Source organism: Oncorhynchus clarkii, unplaced genomic scaffold (genome assembly GCF_045791955.1).
Source record: "Oncorhynchus clarkii lewisi isolate Uvic-CL-2024 unplaced genomic scaffold, UVic_Ocla_1.0 unplaced_contig_7978_pilon_pilon, whole genome shotgun sequence".
NCBI classification, from domain to species: domain Eukaryota; kingdom Metazoa; phylum Chordata; class Actinopteri; order Salmoniformes; family Salmonidae; genus Oncorhynchus; species Oncorhynchus clarkii.
The window spans coordinates 11,431-32,638 of NW_027259317.1; the positions used below are offsets into that span (position 1 = coordinate 11,431).

Consider the following 21,208-nt stretch of genomic DNA (forward strand, 5'->3'; position numbering starts at 1 on the left):
GCTTTTTTGTTATTTTAATGGACAAAAAAATGCGCTTTTCTTTTCAAAACAAGGACATTTCTTTGTGACCCCAAACTTTTGAACGGTAGTGTATATATATCCAAAGTCAGTAGTCATTAGAAGTTATGTAATCTTATTGTGTTACTTAAAAAATAGATATACTTTAGTTTATTTAGCAAATATTTTCTCAACTTTATATCTTGAACTGCATTGTTTGGTTAAAGGTCTTTAAGTATGCCTTTCACGGTATACTTAAATACACCTGTTGTATTCGGAGCATGTGACAAATACAATTTGATTTTATTTGAGTGATATACTTACTGTATGCTTCATTGAGGTTGGCCATTTTGTATCATAAAGTTGAATGTGTTTATTTTATAGTCCAGTTGGGGGCGGTAATGCTACATATTCGATTCCAACCGCCGTTAAACTCCAAAGCAGAGGAAGAAATAGTTCCGGGGAAGCGCGCTCCATTCTTCAGATAAAGGAAGCGCTAGAACTGTGCTGTGAAGACGGTAACTTTTGGGTCCATTATTACAGGTATGTAATAGCACGTTTAAACTTTTTAATGTCGAAAGACCACGTCATAACATGCTAGGTAACACATCCGTCAAGGTATTACCACGTTTGGTGAAGGTTGTGTGTGTTATTTATGTGTCAAACCGAGTGAGTGAACAACGTGATAAACATCACGTAGCTAGATGTTTCTTTTTGAACGTGTATCATTCAAATGTAATTTAATAAAGAGTCAATGTATTTGAGATGTTATTGGCTTTGTGTAAAAATATAAAAAGTCCCACGTGCTGGTAAAATGGCGGTGCGCAATCTGTCTGCGTTTAATGATGTGCATTTATATATATATATAAATATAAAATAAAAGTTTATTTTGTAACTCAATAGTTCCATCTTTTCCTCCCCTGAGAGTCCGTCTGGGGACCTCTGAGAAAGGGAAGTTATCTTAATGATCACCTTTTCCTCCTCAGCTCTTCTGATCTTAGCAAGATTACTACCTTATTTTCTAAGGTATTTGGACACCTCAAATTTAAAGAGCTCCCAGTTCTTGCAATAAGATTTTTCTTCACAGGCCCTTTCCCAAAAGTGTGAGAGCGGATCTTTAACCTCAAATTTTACTATATCATTATTTAATAATGAGCTATTTAGCTTCCAGTAGGATGCTCTACCCAGGTTTGTATCAGGGGTAAATATTTTGATATCAATGTAAATGGCCCTATGGTATGTGAGGGGAGTTGTACAAATATTTGTAGTAACACACTCACTATCAATACATTTGGATATAAGCCAAAAATCTAGTCTGGATTGTCTGGAACCTGTTTTGTTTCTCCAAGTGAATGATCTGTGGCCTGAAACCTCTCACTCTATATATCAGTAAGATCAAACTGTTCCATAAAAAGTATTAAACCCAAATTCTGATTGGTTAGCCTACCTGGGGGCCATCTATCAGTTGAATTATCTATTGTAATGTTAAAGTCCCTTCCTATCAATAATAACGAATTGGGAAATTTAGATAACCAATGAAGTATATGTTTCTCTATAGATTCAAGCAACTCATCATTCTCATGTTTGGTGTTGTACTCGTAGAAGTTTACAGTAATGAGCGTAATGTCATTGTAACTCATCATTCTCATGTTTGGTATTGTATCTGTAGAAGTTTACAGTAATGAGCGTAATGTCATTGTAACTCATCATTCCCATGTTTGGTGTTGTACCCGTAGAAGTTTACAGTAATGAGCGTAATGTCATTGTAACTCATCATTCTCATGCTTGGTGTTGTACCCGTAGAAGTTTACAGTAATGAGCGTAATGTCATTGTAACTCATCATTCTCATGTTTGGTGTTGTACCCGTATAAGTTTACAGTAATGAGCGTAATGTCAAATCAAATCAAATCAAATTTTATTTGTCACATACACATGGTTAGCCAGGTACTTCCAGCGCCGACAGAGATGGCCGCCTCGCTTCGCGTTCCTAGGAAACTATGCAGTTTTTTGTTTTTTTTACGTGTTATTTCTTTCATTAGTACCCCAGGTCATCTTAGGTTTCATTACATACAGTCGAGAAGAACTACTGAATATAAGATCAGCGTCAACTCACCATCAGTACGACCAAGAATATGTTTTTCGCGAAGCGGATCCTGTGTTCTGCCTTACAAACAGGGCAACGGAGTGGATCCTATGCAGCGACCCAAAAAAACGACTCCGAAAGAGAGGGAAACGAGGCGGTCTTCTGGTCAGACTCCGGAGACGGGCACACCGTGCACCACTCCCTAGCATTCTTCTTGCCAATGTCCAGTCTCTTGACAACAAGGTTGATGAAATCCGAGCAAGGGTAGCATTCCAGAGGGACATCAGAGACTGTAACGTCCTTTGCTTCACTGAAACATGGCTCACTGGAGAGACTCTATCCGAAGCGGTGCAGCCAACGGGTTTCTCCACGCATCGCGCTGACAGAAACAAACATCTTTCTGGTAAGAAGAGGGGCGGGGGCGTATGCCTCATGGCCAACGTCATTGTAACTCATCATTCTCATGTTTGGTGTTGTACCCGTAGAAGTTTACAGTAATGAGCGTAATGTCATTGTAACTCATCATTCTCATGTTTGGTGTTGTACCCGTAGAAGTTTACAGTAATGAGCGTAATGTCATTGTAACTCGTCATTCTCATGTTTGGTGTTGTACCCGTAGAAGTTTACAGTAATGAGCGTAATGTCATTGTACCTCATCATTCTCATGTTTGGTGTTGTACCCTAGAAGTTTACAGTAATGAGCGTAATGTCATTGTAACTCATCATTCTCATGTTTGGTGTTGTACCCGTAGAAGTTTACAGTAATGAGCGTAATGTCATTGTAACTCATCATTCTCATGTTTGGTGTTGTATCCGTAGAAGTTTACAGTAATGAGCGTAATGTCATTGTAACTCATCATTCTCATGTTTGGTGTTGTACCCGTAGAAGTTTACAGTAATGAGCGTAATGTCATTGTAACTGATCACAAGACAAATCAAGTGACAAAGGGGTCACAGTGTAGAATATTACCACCAAAGGTATTTTTCATTGTAGTGACACCAGCGGAAATTGAGTGAGACTCTTCAAAAACAGCATAAATCTGTTTGAAATTGTTTAGCTAATAAAAATAAGGCCTTATTATTCACATTGTTTTGTAACCCCCTAGCATTAAGATAAACTATAGACAAAGACAAAACAACAAAGATATAAAAGTATAAACTGTAGTAGGATGAGTCAAAGACGTAGGAGTAGTGAACGTAAACGATAAGGAACCGAGATCAGCACCATTTTAAGTCAATTTAAAGTGAAAATAGCTTATTCCATAACCTTTGAGCTAGACGTTATCTGGCTTTGAAATTAAACTCAACTGAAAATTATGTTCAAGACCAAACCAAGGGTTCTTGTAGTAAGATAGAGACTAAAAACACACTTTAGTGTAATTCAGGAACTATTCTGAGAAATAAAATGCAAAATAATAATTTAAATAAAAGGGTACCTACTATTTTAAGTGCATATGAAAACTCATCATAAAATAATTGAATAAAAAATGCTTTACACGTTCCTAATAATTTTTTTTGTAAATTAGTATTAATAACTAAATAGAACAATAACCGTGTACAGTCAGAGCAGACCTGTATGCCCTTTAAAACAGTATCTTAGTTACTGTATACATCAAAAATAAATGCAGCTTTCAATCTTCTTTGTAAGTTTGTAAACAAAGTAGGTCTTCTGGTCATACAAAAACAAACTAATAAATTGAAGTACCTGAGTATTCCTAAAAAATAGTCACCTGATGCTTGTTAGGTAAACAACATAAGGAAAATGAGAATACCATGGCTGAAACCATCAACCTGTTCCTTCTGGTGAGATTTTAGGGAGGAATATGGATTTATGAACCGTTGATGAAACCTCGTCCTCTGACGAAGTAAGCAGCCTTTCCCTCATTTCGTTCTGTCTTGATCGTTGGCCACAACTTGTTCCTTCTTTCTATGTCCTCCGGGCTGAGATGGTCGGTGAAACGCATACCATGACTCTGAAGGAAGGCGTTCTTCCTAGCAGCTTTCCAGACAGCATCACTGTAGAATCTGGCAGTGAAGAGGATGGGGTAGCAGTGCAGGTGTACTAAAGCAGTCAGCGTCTCTGAATGGGGTAGCAGTTCAGGTGTACTAAAGCAGTTAGCATCTCTGAATGGGGTAGCAGTGCAGGTGTACTAAAGCAGTTAGCATCTCTGAATGGGGTAGCAGTGCAGGTGTACTAAAGCAGTTAGCATCTCTGAATGTGGTAGCAGTGCAGGTGTACTAAAGCAGTCAGCATCTCTGAATGGGGTAGCAGTGCAGGTGTACTAAAGCAGTTAGCATCTCTGAATGGGGTAGCAGTGCAGGTGTACTAAAGCAGTTAGCATCTCTGAATGGGGTAGCAGTGCAGGTGTACTAAAGCAGTTAGCATCTCTGAATGGGGTAGCAGTGCAGGTGTACTAAAGCAGTCAGCGTCTCTGAATGGGGTAGCAGTGCAGGTGTACTAAAGCAGTTAGCGTCTCTGAATGGGGTAGCAGTGCAGGTGTACTAAAGCAGTTAGCGTCTCTGAATGGGGTAGCAGTGCAGGTGTACTAAATCAGTTAGCGTCTCTGAATGGGGTAGCAGTGCAGGTGCATGAGTGAGAGACAATTTCACGGTCGCACTATTTTGAAGCTGAATGTACTGATTATCAGTTTCTACATGTGTACTAATATTAAGACACATTCAGTTGTTTCAATCTTTATCTATAATTGTTACTATGGTGTGAACGGGAAATACAATTGTCAGTGGTGTAAAGTAACTAAGTAAAAACACTTTGAAGTACTGCTTAAAGGAGACGTTTTCTTTTTTATAAATGGCATGTTATGGTTACGTGCACTTGAGTTGTGTAATTTAAAGTATGTACTTTGTTTAATGTGAATGTTTTGTTGTTTGTTGTCAATAGCTACCTGATCTATTGTAATTACATACAGTGCCTTGCGAAAGTATTCGGCACCCTTGAACTTTGCGACCTTTTGCCACATTTCAGGCTTCAAACATAAAGATATAAAACTGTATTTTTTTTGTGAAGAATCAACAACAAGTGGGACACAATCATGAAGTGGAACGACATTTATTGGATATTTCAAACTTTTTTAACAAATCAACAACTGAAAAATTGGTCGTGCAAAATTATTCAGCCCCTTTACTTTCAGTGCAGCAAACTCTCTCCAGAAGTTCAGTGAGGATCTCTGAATGATCCAATGTTGACCTAAATGACTAATGATGATAAATACAATCCACCTGTGTGTAATCAAGTCTCCGTATAAATGCACCTGCACTGTGATAGTCTCAGAGATCCGTCAAAAGCGCAGAGAGCATCATGAAGAACAAGGAACACACCAGGCAGGTCCGAGATACTGTTGTGAAGAAGTTGAAAGCCGGATTTGGATACAAAAAGATTTCCCAAGCTTTAAACATCCCAAGGAGCACTGTGCAAGCGATAATATTGAAATGGAAGGAGTATCAGACCACTGCAAATCTACCAAGACCTGGCCGTCCCTCTAAACTTTCAGCTCAAACAAGGAGAAGACTGATCAGAGATGCAGCCAAGAGGCCCATGATCACTCTGGATGAACTGCAGAGATCTACAGCTGAGATGGGAGACTCTGTCCATAGGACAACAATCAGTCGTATATTGCACAAATCTGGCCTTTATGGAAGAGTGGCAAGAAGAAAGCCATTTCTTAAAGATATCCATAAAAAGTGTTGTTTAAAGTTTGCCACAAGCCACCTGGGAGACACACCAAACATGTGGAAGAAGGTGCTCTGGTCAGATGAAACCAAAATTGAACTTTTTGGCAACAATGCAAAATGTTATGTTTGGCGTAAAAGCAACACAGCTGAACACACCATCCCCACTGTCAAACATGGTGGTGGCAGCATCATGGTTTGGGCCTGCTTTTCTTCAGCAGGGACAGGGAAGATGGTTAAAATTGATGGGAAGATGGATGGAGCCAAATACAGGACCATTCTGGAAGAAAACCTGATGGAGTCTGCAAAAGACCTGAGACTGGGACGGAGATTTGTCTTCCAACTAGACAATGATCCAAAACATAAAGCAAAATCTACAATGGAATGGTTCAAAAATAAACATATCCAGGTGTTAGAATGGCCAAGTCAAAGTCCAGACCTGAATCCAATCGAGAATCTGTGGAAAGAACTGAAAACTGCTGTTCACAAATGCTCTCCATCCAACCTCACTGAGCTCGAGCTGTTTTGCAAGGAGGAATGGGAAAAAATGTCAGTCTCTCGATGTGCAAAACTGATAGAGACATACCCCAAGCGACTTACAGCTGTAATCGCAGCAAAAGGTGGCGCTACAAAGTATTAACTTAAGGGGGCTGAATAATTTTGCACGCCCAATTTTTCAGTTTTTGATTTGTTAAAGTTTGAAATATCCAATAAATGTCGTTCCACTTCATGATTGTGTCCCACTTGCTGTTGATTGTTCACAAAAAAATAAAAAATCTTTATGTTTGAAGCCTGAAATGTGGCAAAAGGTCGCAAAGTTCAAGGGGGCCGAATACTTTCGCAAGGCACTGTAATTGACTAGAATAAAGAAAGTGAAAGAACTGTCAAAACAATAACTTGTGTTTGTTTCTCTTTATTACTACAGGCCAAATCAGATTAAGTCTGAGGCTGGTAACATCAACAGTGAGGACAAACCCAGCCTGCCTCTCTCCTTCCACACTGAGTCCAAACCTACAGTCACTGGGTCCTGATTGTGACAGTGGAGCCCAGTTTGCACTGCAGGGTCCAGAGATGGCATCAGTGAAGCTGGAAGACTGCAGTCAAACACTGGAGCTGAATGTCAACATTAAAGATGAAGCAGAGGAGAAACCGGTTTCTCTTAGTAAGCACAGGTTTTTTCTAATTAAGTTTGTGTTCATTCCAACTTCACACTGTGTATGAAAAGTTGCAGTAGAACTGTTTCAATTGAAAGGTTAATGTTATTTCATGGTTTGACACCAGTATTGTCACCATTTGTTTTATTCACTGGGCTGTCTGGAGTGATCAGAGAGTAGACTAAAAAAGTGAAGTAGACAAACTGACAGTGTTTTAAAGTTCTATGAAATGAGTGTGTAGTTTCTAACCCCTGTGATAGTGAGTGGAGGATGATATGAAATGAGTCTGTGTAGTTACTAACCCTTGTGATAGTGAGTGGAGGATGATATGAAATGAGTCTGTGTAGTTACTAACCCTTGTGATAGTGAGTGGAGGATGATATGAAATGAGTCTGTGTAGTTACTAACCCTTGTGATAGTGAGTGAAGGATGATATGAAATGAGTCTGTAGTTACGAACCCTTGTGATAGTGAGTGGAGGAATTTTACAATTCCTACCAGGTGTGAAATTGTCATTACACCAAATGGGTGTAAAACTGGATAATACAGGGGATTCTTCCAGATATTGCTGTACTTTGTGGCATATAGTTGGTGTTTTTAACAAAGGGATTAGTAGTATTCTTCTATGTTAAAGGTGGCAAAGTTTTTATTTTATTTAACCTTTATTGAACTAGGCAAGTCAGAACTAATTCTTATTTTCAATGATGGCCTAGTAATAGTGGGTTAACTGCCTTGTTCAGGGGCAGAACAACATGTTTTACCTTCTCAGCTCGGGGATTCGATCTAGCAGCCTTTCGGTTACTGGCCCAACGCTCTAACCATCCAAAGTTAAGCCTTTTGTGAATAGCATTTCAGTCTGCAGCCAGGGTAGGTATGGTTTCTTGGAGAACCAAAACATTGCAGCCCTAATTTGTGCAGCCCAGTAATACCACTGTATGTTGCAACCCCCCTCTGTCATAGGCCAGATAAAGAAGAGGAAGTCTTAGCCTTTGTTTTCTGTTCGCTCAGGTATCTTTTAGATCTAAAGTTGGTGTAGCCAGAGGAATTGATTGAAATAGATGAAGGAATTTGGGCAGAATATTAATCTTAATGATATTTATTCTACCAATAGCAGATACAAGCAGTAATGTTCATCTGTTGATGGATTATGTTATACTCGGTACCATTGGTTCATAATTTGTTGAGCTCAAGGAGCTAATTTCTGGTGTGATTTTAATACCACGTTATGTGAAACCTTGTTCTGTATTCACAAATAGATGCTGTACAACTGGATTCAGTATCTTGCTTGTTGAGGAAAAGGATGGAAGATTTGGTTTTATTTTTTTAACTTTATTAAGTTATTAATTACATTTACAAATCCAAGATGGTAGCCAATCAGTCTGTCCGTTTGTATGTGATCCTTGAAATCAGAGTTTTAAGAGTTATGTTTTAATGACCCTGATCCTGTTTACAGAAGCAAATACTTTTAATGTGAAGGTGGATGCTGTATATAACACATTATTTTTAGATCTCAGTCTCTATTTTACGAAATGTACTTGTACAAAGATTTCGGATTGAGAGGCCTTTATTTTTGTTTTCTACACCTTTCTGGAGTTGGAACTTGCCGAGTAAGGAGCGTCTGTCTGCGCGCAAGGCCTGCTATGCCAGCGCTGGTGCACACTGAAGGTTAGGAGCGTCTGTCTGCGTGCAAGGCCTGCTACGCCAGCGCTGGTGCACACTGAAGGTTAGGAGCGTCTGTCTGCGCGCAAGGCCTGCTACGCCAGCGCTGGTGCACACTGAAGGTTAGGAGTGTCTGTCTGCGTGCAAGGCCTGCTATGCCAGCGCTGGTGACCACTGAAGGTTAGGAGCGTCTGTCTGCGTGCGAGGCCTGCTACGCCAGCGCTGGTGACCACTGAAGGTTAGGAGCGTCTGTCTGCGTGCAAGGCCTGCTACGCCAGCGCTGGTGACCACTGAAGGTTAGGAGCGTCTGTCTGCGCGCGAGGCCTGCTACGCAAGCGCTGGTGACCACTGAAGGTTAGGAGCGGAGAAGCGGTTATCGGATTGGAAAACCTGATGCACCTTGGGCCGTGGGAACATCTACGTTCTGCACAACTGGTCGTTGCACACCTGTGCTGAAATACCTCTAAAATCCGGCATTATGTAGCTGTTACTGTGCCTGCTCTTTACTCAATGCCTGGATGATAGCCTGGATGATTAATCGGTGAGTGAGGGGTCAAGAGACAAAGGTCAGGAGACACTGTGCCCCCATCCGATGATACCCCCGGACAGGGCCAAACAGGAAGGATATAACCCCACCCACTTTGCCAAAGCACAGCAGTTATGGTCTCTCAAACTGGTCTTGAATGTACAAAAAACTAAATTCATGACCTTTCCCAGAGCTAGAACTCTGCCAGAGAAGGTCAGCATGTCACATCTGGTGGCTTATCCATTGAAAAAGTGTCATCTTACAAATACCTAGGTATTTGGTTAGATGACAAGTTGTCCTTTTAAAGTTCATGTGGATAATCTTGTGACAAAGCTTACATTTTCTCTCTGTAGTTGGTTATGGTGACTTGTTGTATATGCATGCAGCCTAGTGCCACTGAATGAATTTAAAATATTGATGGGAGACTCTTATGGAGGAGTGTAAATGCTTTTTTTTTGGTTGGATCATGTTGTTGTATGTTTTTAATGATGTAATGTATTGATCGTTGCTGCCTTCTTGGCCAGGTCTCCCTTGAAAAAGAGACTCTGGGTCTCAATAGGCTTTTCCTGGTTAAATAAAAAAAAATGGAGAGGGAAGAGTTCTTTAGATCTGTTAGGAATAAGAGGGTGTCATCAGCATACAGGGCCACTCAATGTTCAAAATCTGTTTTAATTCCACTAATTGATGGTTGGGCCCTTACTGCAATGGCAAAGGGTTCTATAGCTAAAATAAAGAGTCCTGGACTGGCCGGACATCCTTGTCTCGTCCCCTGAAAAAGCTTAAAAGGTTATGAAATAAAGTTGTTAGTGGCAACTTCTGCAGTGGGGTCGGTATATCATATCTTAATCCATTTACAGAAGTAATTCCCAAACCCAAATCTCTTAAACACTTGAAATAACTAAGACCACTCAATTCTATCAAATTACTTCTCTGCATCAAGTGAGAGTATGGCAGTAGGAGTATCAGGGGACCCTTCACATGTGCACTATGTTTAGTACTCTCCTCACATTGTGAAAACCTTGATGGTTTTTCACGAAGCCATTTCGGTCTTTGGATAGAGTGCTCCCATATCTAATACGCAATCTCCTGGCTAAGGCTTTAGCACTAATTCTTGAGTCGGAGTTCAGAAGGGAAATCGGTCTAACTTTCACATTTTGTTGGTGATTATCCAGCTTCAGAATGAGAGTAAAACACTCCTTAGAGAGGTGGGGAAGCTTGCTGAAAGGATTCCGCATACAGTGCATTGCAAATTTATTCAGACCCCTTGACTTTTTCCATATTTTGTTACGTTACAGCCTTATTATAAAATAGATGAAATGTTTTTTTCCCTCGTCAATCTACACAGTACCCCATAATGACAAAGCAAACACAGGTTTTTAGAAATTTGACAAAACAAAACAAAAACATTTACATAAGTATTCAGACCGTTTACTCAGTACTTTGTTGAAGCACCTTTTGGCAGAGATTACAGACTCGAGTCTTCTTGTGTATGACGCTACAAGCTTGGCACACCTGTATTTGGGGAGTTTCTCACATTATTCTCTGCAGATCCTCTCAAGCTCTGTCAGGTTAGATGGGGAGTGTCGGCACACAGCTATTTTCTGGTCTCTCCAGAGGTGTTCAAGTCCAGTCTCTGGCTGGGCCACTCAAGGACATTCAGAGACTTGTCCTGAAGCCACTCCTGTGTTGTTTTGGCTGTGTATTTAGGGTTGTTGTCCTGTTGGAAGGTGAACCTTCGCCACAGTCAGAGTTCCTGAGCACCCTGGAGCAGGTTTTCATCAAGGGTCTCTCTGTATTTTGCTCCTTTCATCTTTCCACTCGATCCTGATTAGTCCCCCAGTCACCTCCCTGACCAAGGCCCTTCTCCCCCGATCTCAGTTTGGCCGGATGGCCAGCTCTAGAAAGATTATTGGTGGTTCCAAACTTCTTCCATTTTAAGAATGATTGAGGCCTTTCGATCATATCCTTGGACTAAAATGATGGTCACTCACATGCAACACTAACATCATGTGCAAAGGGCCTCTGGGTAACGTAGCACATTATTCAATGGTATCACTTTTTCTCCACAGGCTGTTAATTTCTGATCTTTGATACTTTCTTGGTTTATTAAGGTTTCATGGGATATATATATATATATATACTACGATAACGCTATATATGTATGGACCATTTTGTTACCTAGTGTTAGGTTCTAATTCTCAGAGTAAAAACTCAACGGACACTATGAAAGCTCAAACCAAGTTTATTCTTCTCAGAGGATGTAGCTGCATTAGAGAAAGACATTGCTCACACAAGCACTGATATTTAACCCTTTCTCCTAGGCTGAGTCTCCTCCTACACATCTGACCAAACAGTTTTCTGCCTAGCAGTTAAGATACAAAGTGATACAGCCATAAATGTCTCTTTCTCCCTTAATAACGTATTCTTATCGGCAGACTCAATAGCCTTGGTTTCTCTAATGACTGCCTCGCTGCCTCGCCTGGTTCACCATCTACTCCTCAGATATAGTTCAGTGTGTCAAATCGGAGGGCCTCTTGTCCGGACTTCTGGCAGTCTCTATGGGGGTACCACAGGGTTCAATTCTCGGGCCGACTCTTTTCTCTGTATATATCAATGATGTTGCTCTTGCTGCAGGTGATTTCCTGATCCACCTCTACGCAGACGACACCATTCTGTATACTTCTGGCCCTTCCTTGGACACTGTGCTAACTAACCTCCAAACGAGCTTCAATGCCATATAACACTCCTTCCGTGGCCTCCAACTGCTCTTAAACACTAGTAAAACCAAATTCATGCTCTCCAATCGTTCGCTGCCCTTTTAGCCACACTTCTGGCCTAGAATATGTGGACAACTATAAATACCTAGGTGTCTGGCTAGACCGTAAACTCTCCTTCCAGGCTCATATTAAACATCTCCAATCCAAAATCAAATCTAGAATCGGCTTTCTATTTCGCAACAAAGCCTCCTTCACTCACGCCTCCAAACTTACCCTAGTAAAACTGACTATCCTACCGATCCTCGACTTCGACGATGTCATCTACAAAATAGCTTCCAATACTCTACTCAGCAAACTGGATGCAGTCTATCACAGTGCCATCTGTTTTGTTACCAAATCACCTTATACCACCCACCACTGCAACCTGTATGCTCTAGTCGGCTGGCCCTCGCTACATATTCATCGCCAGACACACTGGCTCCAGGTCATCTATAAGTCTATGCTAGGTAAAGCTCCGCCTTATCTCAGCTCACTGGTCACGATAACAACACCCACCCGTAGCACACGTTCCAGCAGGTATATCTCACTGATCATCCCCAAAGCCAACACCTCCTTTGGCCGCCTTTCCTTCCAGTTCTCTGCTGCCAGTGACTGGAACAAATTGCAAAAATCGCTGAAGTTGGAGACTTATATTTCCCTCACCAACTTTAAACATCAGCTATCTGAGCAGCTAACCGATCGCTGCAGCTGTACATAGTCCATCTGTAATTACTGTGTCATTGACTTATTGTGTAATTGGCTTGTTTGTTTATTTAATGTGTAACTGTGTTGTTATCTGTGTCACACTGCTTTGCTTTATCTTGAACAGGTCGCAGTTGTAAATGAGAACTTGTTCTCAACTAGCCTATACCTGGTGGGGGAAAAAAAAAAAGTGACCTGACCTTAACCCCCTTCATCACTAATCCATGGCTCTCTCCCCTTATCAGTACCTGACACGTGATTGCTTTCCCTGCACTCAGCACATTCCAAGCTTAATTGCACACACTATATACCTTCCCCTACAGATAACCATTTACTTCTGGTGTAGACACTCTAAACCTAAGCTCTCAATATTTCAATAGGATACCTGATAATTAACCCTATCCCAAGGTCAGGAGTTAATACCTAGAATCCATCAGTAGCTACAAGCCAAATACCCTGTGTTGTGGTATCAGGCTAGGAATATGTTATTGAAAGTATGTGAATGTAACATTTTGCAACTGTGATGGGGGTCATATTCTCAAATTCCCAGAGTGCCCTGTTAGGGTGAAAGTGATTGAGGTGTCAAGGATCAGGGCTGTACAGCAAATCTCTTATGTGGAGGTGGAATAGATGTGGAGGTGGTGAAGAGAGTTATAGGGGTAAAAGGCCACAGTTCTGATGCAGATATGGAGGTGGATGCACCGCAACTAGTTGCAAATGTTGTACGTCAATCCAGGGATCTGGATTCACTTACTGTGAAGGTTGATGTTTTTAGTATTTATCGCCACAGTTATTAATTGTACTGCACAAGAAGTCCAAGAATCTGGACCTCATATCTGCAGCTGAGACATTTTTGTGCCTCCAAGACCGCAAGGACTACTGTTGCCAGATAACGTAATATGAATTTCTCTACCATAAGCCGCCTTCAATGTTGTTTTAGAAAATGTGGCAGTATGCCCAACCAGCCTCACGACTGCAGACCACCAGTATGTTGTGTGGGCGTGCGGTTTGCTGATGTCAATGTTGTGAACAGTGTGCCCTGTGGTGATATCGGGGTTATGGTATGGGCAGGCAAAAGCTACAGACAATGAACACAATTGAATTTAACAATGGCAATTTGAATGCACAGAGAAACCATGACAAGATCCTGAGGCCCATTGTCCTGCCATTCATCCACCGCCATCACCTCATGTTTCAGCATGACAATACACTGCCCCATGTCGCAAGGATCTGTACACAATTGAAAATGTTCCAATTCTTCCATGGCCTGCATACTCACCAGACATGTCACCCTTTGAACATGTTTGGGATGGTCTGGATCAACGTGTACGACAGCTTGTCCAAATGTAATTACTCTGATTCCTTTAATTAGGATGTTTACATTGCTAACAGTGGAAATTATTTTTCATGACACAAGAGGTAGGCTACCTGATTCTGGCAAATGGGTTCCAGAACGAAAGACAAAAAAAAGTGACAGGTGCTGGAGGATCCAACTGAAATTAAGCACTTCCCTTCTCATATAATAGGGTAGGGCCATTCCAAGTATCCACCAAACCAAGATAGACAACAGCCGGTCGTTTCCAATGGGAAGAGATAAGTCATAGTGGGCAGAGCCAAGCACGAGCTAGCGAGATCCTATTGGCGCGTTCTAGCGCATATCTGCATATTTCTGTTAGGGAACGCCTCCTCTATGAAGCACTCGTGTGCAATAACTCAATTCGACTTTGCGTTCCTTCTCAACGTCTTTAAAAAAATAAATAATAACTTTTGCAAAGGGTGAAGTCTACAAAACTGGGTCCACTCTGTTCACAACATATTTTAGTTTTGGGAACAGAACTGTATTAAGATCAGATGTTTCATAGATTAGAACATTTGCAGAATGTCGGACAAAATCCATCTAGTTCCGTCTTCTCCCACTGCCGCCCAGCGGGCTTCCTCTCACTACCATATTTGGTAGTGAGTTGAAACGCTAAGCGGATGCTTCACATTCCTACATCCGGTGAAATATCTGTCTCATTGTTCTACCTGTGGCTGCACTGTGGTAGTGGGGGAACAGGTAGTTCTGGGTACACAACATTCTTCAGAATAAAGAAAGAACCAGAACTGTGATGTCAAGAAGATCAACTTTTGTGTTCGTTTCTAGTTATTACTACAGGTATGTAATAGCACGTTTAAACGTTGTAATATCAAAACAACATGTTATACCATGCTAGGTAACATCCGTTAACGTATTATCACGTTTGGTAAAGGTTTGATGTGTTGTGTTGTGTCAAAGTGAGTGAAGAACGTGATAAACTATTTTACAAGTCACATAGCTAACGTTAGATACTTTGGGTTTGTCTGAATGGATGTACATCATTTCCTCAAGAATCTATTTATTTGAGATATCTGAGTTTGTTTAGCATGTTATTGGTTTTGTGTAAAATTCACGAGCTGGTAAAATGTAGCTGTCCACTCTGTCTGCTCCAACGGACTTCAGTGCTGGTGCAGAGAGACCATTTCACGGTCACACTACAGTTCTGAAGCAGAATGTAATGATTATCAGTTTTCTACATGTGTACTAATATTCAGAGACATTCAGTTGTTTCTGTCTATCTATAAATGTTACTATGGTGTGAACGGAAATACTATTGGTTTTTGATTGGAATAATACAGTGAAGACCAGGTTATTCAGGAAAATAGTACATAGTGCTGCCTAAAACATACTGTGATCTTGTACTAAATGGTTTTTAGTCATTTATGTGAATTCGGGAAAATCTATTATAGGTTAAGTGCACTTACGTTGTGTAGACTAATTAAAACAGGTACTTTGTCTAATTGTAATGCATTCATGTTTTGTTCTAAATGCTTATCTACCTGATCTATTGGAATTAGATCAGTGCTTAACTTGGACAGAATGTTAACAATATGTTGGAGCTCCTGCACCTAAAAAATGAGGACCGACACCTATTTCAGTCCAAGTCCAGCACTGAAATAGATCATTTAACAAGAAGAAATACAAAACATTTTTAGAATAAAGTGCCAGAACTGTCAAGACAACTTTCTGTGTCTGTTTCTCAATGATACTACAGAACAACTGGAATTAAGTCTGAGGCCAGTAACATCAACAGTGAGGACAAACCCAGCCTGTCTCTCTCCTTCCACACTGAGTCCAAACCTACAGTCACTGGGTCCTGATTGTGACAGTGGAGCCCAGTTTGCTCTGCAGGATCCAGAGATGGCATCAGTGAAGCTGGAAGACTGCAGTCAAACAATGGAGCTGAATGTCAACATTAAAGATGAAGAAGATAAGATTGGGAAATCTCTTTCTCATGGTAAGAGAATGCCAAGATTGTGCAATGCTGTCAAGGCAAAGGGTTAGGGTTAGGCTAACCCTATTTGAAGAATCTCAAATATAATGTATTTTTAATTGTTTAACACCTTTTTGTTTACTACATGATTCCATGTGTGTTATTTCATAGTTTTGATGTCTTTACTATATACAATGTAGAAAATAGTAAAAATAAAGAAAAACCATTGAATGAATGTGTTCTAAAACTTTTGACCTGTAGTGTATATCACACAACTGACTGGTTCTTCTGATGTTGTTCTCACAGGTGACCATGTTGAGACATTCTCGACATCCAGAGAACAACAGCAGGAAGCTCACAGAGCTAAGAGGTCTCACCACTGTCCACATTGTGAGGATAATTTTTCAATTCTATCAAAGCTAAAAGTACATGTAAAAATACACACAGGAGAGAATCTGTATTCCTGTACTGACTGTGGGAAGAATTTCACAACATCAAAGGCTCTGACAGTTCATCAGAGAGTGCACAGAGGAAAGAAGCCTTATTCCTGCTCTGACTGTGGGGCGAGTTTCTCTCAACTGGGCACCTTAAAAAGACATGAACGTATACACACAGGAGAGAAGCCTTACTCCTGCTCTGACTGTGGGGCGAGTTTCTCTCAACTGGGTGACTTAAAAACACATGAACGTATACATACAGGAGAGAAGCCTTACTCCTGCTCTGACTGCAAAAAATGCTTCAAAAGATCAACTGCTCTAAAAGTTCACCAAAGAAATCACACAGGAGAAAAGCCTTACTCCTGCTCTGACTGTGGAAAGAATTTCTCTCAACTGGGCGACTTAAAAACACATGAACGTGTACATACAGGAGAGAAGCCTTACTCCTGCTCTGACTGTGAAAAATGCTTCAAAACATCAACTGAGCAAAAAGTTCACCAGAGAACACACACAGGAGAGAAGCCTTACTCCTGCTCTGACTGTGGAAAGAGTTTCTCTCAACTGGGGGACTTAAAAACACATGAACGTATACATACAGGAGTGAAGCCTTATTCCTGCTCTGACTGTGGAAAGAGTTTCTCTCAACTGGGCCACTTAAAAACACATGAACGTATACATACAGGAGTGAAGCCTTATTCCTGCTCTGACTGTGGAAAGAGTTTCTCTCAACTGGACAACTTAAAAAGACATGAACGTGTACATACAGGAGTGAAGCCTTACTCCTGCTCTGACTGTGGAAAGAGTTTCTCTAAACTGGACAACTTACAAAGACATGAACGTATACATACAGGAGTGAAGCCTTAATCCTGCTCTGATTGTGTAAAATGCTTCACAACATCAACTGACCTAAAAGTTTGTCAGAAGACACACAGGAGATAAGCCTTACTCCTGCTCTTAATGCGGCAAGAGTTTCTCCCGATTGGGCAACGTAAAGACACACCACCGGATACACACTTGACTGAAGCCTTATCAAAGCACTGACTGTGAGAAGAGATTCTACAGATTGGCCCATTTTAAAAAGACACCAATGTGTACATAAAGGAGAGAAGCCTCATCAGTTCTCTCAGTCCAGCTAAGATTTGTCACTTAATTCTCATGTCATTACATAATTGGCAACATTGAATTGGATCAAATGAAGCGTAGAACACTCTATTGTAAAAAAAAAAAAAAACATTTAAGGACACCTGCTTTTTCCATGACAGACTGACCAGGTGAACCCAGGTGGGCTAAGGAATGAAAACACTGGACACTGAAAATTCTAAAACTGTTGCCTGGTCTTATGAATCCTGGTTCCTGCTGTTTCACGCTGATGGGAGGACTGGGGTATGGAGGAAACCACGAGGACATACATCCAGTGGTGGAAAAAGTACCAAACTGTCAGACTGAGTGAAAGTTATGATACCTTAATAGAAAATGACTCAATTAAAAGTGAAAGTCACCCAGTAAAATACTACTGGAGTAAAAGTCTAGAAGTATTTGGTTGTAAATATACTTAAGTATCAAAAGTAAAAGTATGAATAATTTCAAATTCCTGAAATTAAGCAAACCAGACGGAACAACTGTAGTGTTTTTTTATATTACGGATAGCCAGGGGCTCAGACTCCAACACTCAGACATCATTTACTAACAAAGCATTTGTGTTTAGTGAGTCTGCCAGATCAGAGGTAGTGGGGAGGACCAGGGATGTTATCTTGATAAGTGCATGAATTGGACCATTTTCTGTCCTGCTAATCATAAAAAAATGTAACAAGTACGTTTGGGTGTCAGGGAGTAAAAAGTGCATTATTTTCTTAAGTTGTCAAATATAAGTAGTCCAGGACAGATACTACTAAAGTAGTTATTTAAATAATTTTGACTTAAATACTTTACACTGCCTGCATCCATGACTTGTGTCAGCATTGCAGGGTGGTGGTGTGATGGTTGGGGTGTGTTTTCAGGGCACACATTGGGGGGACTTGATAAAAGTTGAGCAATGTTTGAATGCCACAGGATACCTAAACATCATTGCCAATCAGGTGCATCCCTTCATGCCAGCAGTGTATCAATTTGCAAGTTGTTTTCTTCAGCAGGATTATGCTACAAGGCTTGTCCAGGAATGGTTCCAATAACATTACACTGAATTCACTGTAATTGTGCATCTGTGGGAGGAGATGGAATGAGCTATTCAGAGTAGATCCACTCCCAGCCAACTTGACACAATTGTGTGAAGCATTGGAGTCAACATGGGCCAGCTTCCCTGTGAAACGCACACAACACCTTGGACAGTCTATGCCCCGACGATTTGAGGATGTTCTGAGGACAACGGTGGGTGAAACTCCATATTAGGAAGGTGTTTCTGATGTTTTGTACGCTCCGTGTATATCAGATAAAGATGGTCTGATGATCAGTTTTCAGCATTAGTTTGGGTGGATTCTTTTATATTACTAAATAACTTTTGTTTAATGATAAATGTAGAGCTTGTATGTATATTATGTATTTTTTGTGTTTCCTGTTTGACCCCAGGAAGAGTAGCCACTGGGGATCCTAATAAAATACTAAATGTATCAGATATTGATGACGTGTTGATCAGTTTTCACCATTAGTATTTTAATGAATGTGTCATTCAATGTGTTTCTATGGGATATAAAGGCCAAATTCAATATTTTATCAAATCATTTTTAAATATTTTTTTTTTTATACCTAATGTAGTCCTAAAATACAAAATAAATGATCTAAACAATCCATGGTATGATCTTCTTAAAACCATCCCATATGTCAGCATAGTATTGTAATGCATTATTAGTCTTTTCATGGTGCCAAAGTCCAGGGACAGCATTACCACCACGTTCCAATAATGACCCAGTTACTATTGGGGGAATGGAACCAGAGAGGAAGCTTGTGTTACCTTTCTCACACCACTACAGTATTCATTTCAACATAACTTTTCCACGACCCATTGTTAGAGCTCAATCTATACCAAAGACTATTAATGGAGTGGTAGGCTCTATGAAAGGAAAGTTTTTACAAAAAAAAGTTTCTGCATGTATTTTGTTCATTAGTCCACTGTTAATACAATGCCAAAAAGGTTGCATGTTAGCAATCAAGTTAGAGCACTTTCAGTACAGAGAAAAAAGTGGGATGCTTATGCAAATTATATGCAAATGAGCCAAATGATAATTGCATATAATTTGCATCACACCTTTTGGTGTGTACTACATTGTTTTCTAATCCTGGTCCTGGGGATCCATAGAGGTGAGCTTGTTTGTTTTTGCCCCTAACACTCACACACTGGATTCAACTAAACAACTCAAGCCTTTGAACTGAATAAGGTATGTGAGTGCGAGGGCAAAAACACACATGTACACCCCTTTGGGACCAGGATTGGGGAACACTGCTGTACTGAAAGTCCTCCATCTTCAGAACTTCACTGTTGACATGCACATTATTTGCATTGTTTACAGGGTGAGGAAACCAAGGTGGACATTTGTAATTTGATTGAACTATCCCTTTAATTAGAGTTCCGTTAGAGATGCATTTGCTCTAAGCATGCGCTATATTCATTTATTTTATAAAACTGCTTTTGTCATCTCTTAAGAAGGCTAGACGAACGTAATGTGTGCTCGCATACTCCCTTAAAAGACCTTCGCTTGAAAAATGAGAAAAAGTGGCAGTAGCACTGTTTGTCCATTTTGAGACGCCATAGAACCCTTTCTCTGTTTACAAATTATAATTGGATTTTAAGGTTTGTATGAATGTTCTGCTTCATAAAATGTTTTTCATCACAAATCAACTGCATTATACTTAAACACTTTAACCAGTAAAATGTGTTTTTTGCTATAGCCTTTATCAATGAGCGTTCTGTAATCTTAACGACTGTTCAAGAAATAATAAAAACAACATTGTAAGGGTATATAAACCCAAAGTTATTTGTTTGGAAGTAATAAAAACTTCCATCTAGACTACTGCTGCCAAGAGTCGCACACCTCTGTGAGTGACGTCAGTGTGTCGAGTACTGAAAAAGGCTCTATCGCCACTTCCTCAAAATGGATAACTCAAATCTGTCATTAATGTTGAGTGCTGTTGACCAATGAAGGGGCTTAAACTTCGACTACCGACTTAAGCAGAAGACTTGCAAGGAAAAAATAAAAGTATGTACATGCTAGGCCTATTAATTTAGACAAAGGTGATTTTACCACTGTAATCAGATCAACATTATGTTATGGTCATTGAATTGATTAGCCCACTAACCACGTGTTAAATGTGTAGTGTAGCCTAGACGGTAGGACTATGAATTGGGCAGCGATAGGCTATTTGTTAATAGGTAAATTATGTTCTGGCCCGCAGACTAGCTACAAGCCCAGCAACAAATTGACTGGAGGCCAAGCCTAGTTGCCAACCTCCATTCTATATTGTAAATTCAATCTTCACCTTCACCATCATCATCATCAGAGAATTCAAACGTGTGGACATAGTGCTAAACTTGAAGGACTCATTGTCTCTGTGAATTGAAATGATACTGTTCCCCGCCAGTGCCCACAGAAGAGGAAACAACGATACAATGTAGTCTAACAACATCTCTCTCAAACAGCACAGATGTGATTCACTGTAGAAGCACTGGTCCTCTTACATTTTAATTCCAGGTTGCATATTACAATATTTAAGGACATATCAGATGGTCTGCTCTGTCCATAACAGTCACACCAAGCATAGGGTTGGTTGGTATAAGATTGAAATGGGTAAATAATGTACCCATGAAAACCCTATGAAATAGCTCCCCAATACCATCTGATGTATATATTTAATGTATTACATGAATGGTGACCCCAACCCTTCCAACAATACATTTAAATCATGTTTTACTGTGATTGTTTCCACCCT

The 21,208-nt window shown here is 40.3% G+C and overlaps 1 protein-coding gene across 1 annotated transcript; it reads left to right on the top strand.

Moving 5' to 3' along the window:
- Positions 1–500: 500 nt before the first annotated feature.
- LOC139399960 (zinc finger protein 135-like) lies at positions 501–17,201 on the top strand. The gene is made up of 4 exons (XM_071145097.1): positions 501–540; positions 6,694–6,930; positions 15,636–15,878; positions 16,161–17,201. The coding sequence occupies exons 2-4, from the start codon at positions 6,840–6,842 to the stop codon at positions 17,153–17,155; spliced, it is 1,329 nt and encodes a 442-aa protein (XP_071001198.1). The 5' UTR covers positions 501–540; positions 6,694–6,839; the 3' UTR covers positions 17,156–17,201.
- Positions 17,202–21,208: the final 4,007 nt, after the last annotated feature.

Bases quoted from the DNA above. Each gene is read 5' to 3' on its own strand.
- LOC139399960 (XM_071145097.1), top strand. From the start codon at position 6,840: ATGGCATCAGTGAAGCTGGAAGACTGCAGTCAAACACTGGAGCTGAAT. The intron at 6,931-15,635 runs GTAAGCACAGGT...ATGATACTACAG, and splicing joins GGAGAAACCGGTTTCTCTTA to AACAACTGGAATTAAGTCTG. The intron at 15,879-16,160 runs GTAAGAGAATGC...TTGTTCTCACAG, and splicing joins TGGGAAATCTCTTTCTCATG to GTGACCATGTTGAGACATTC.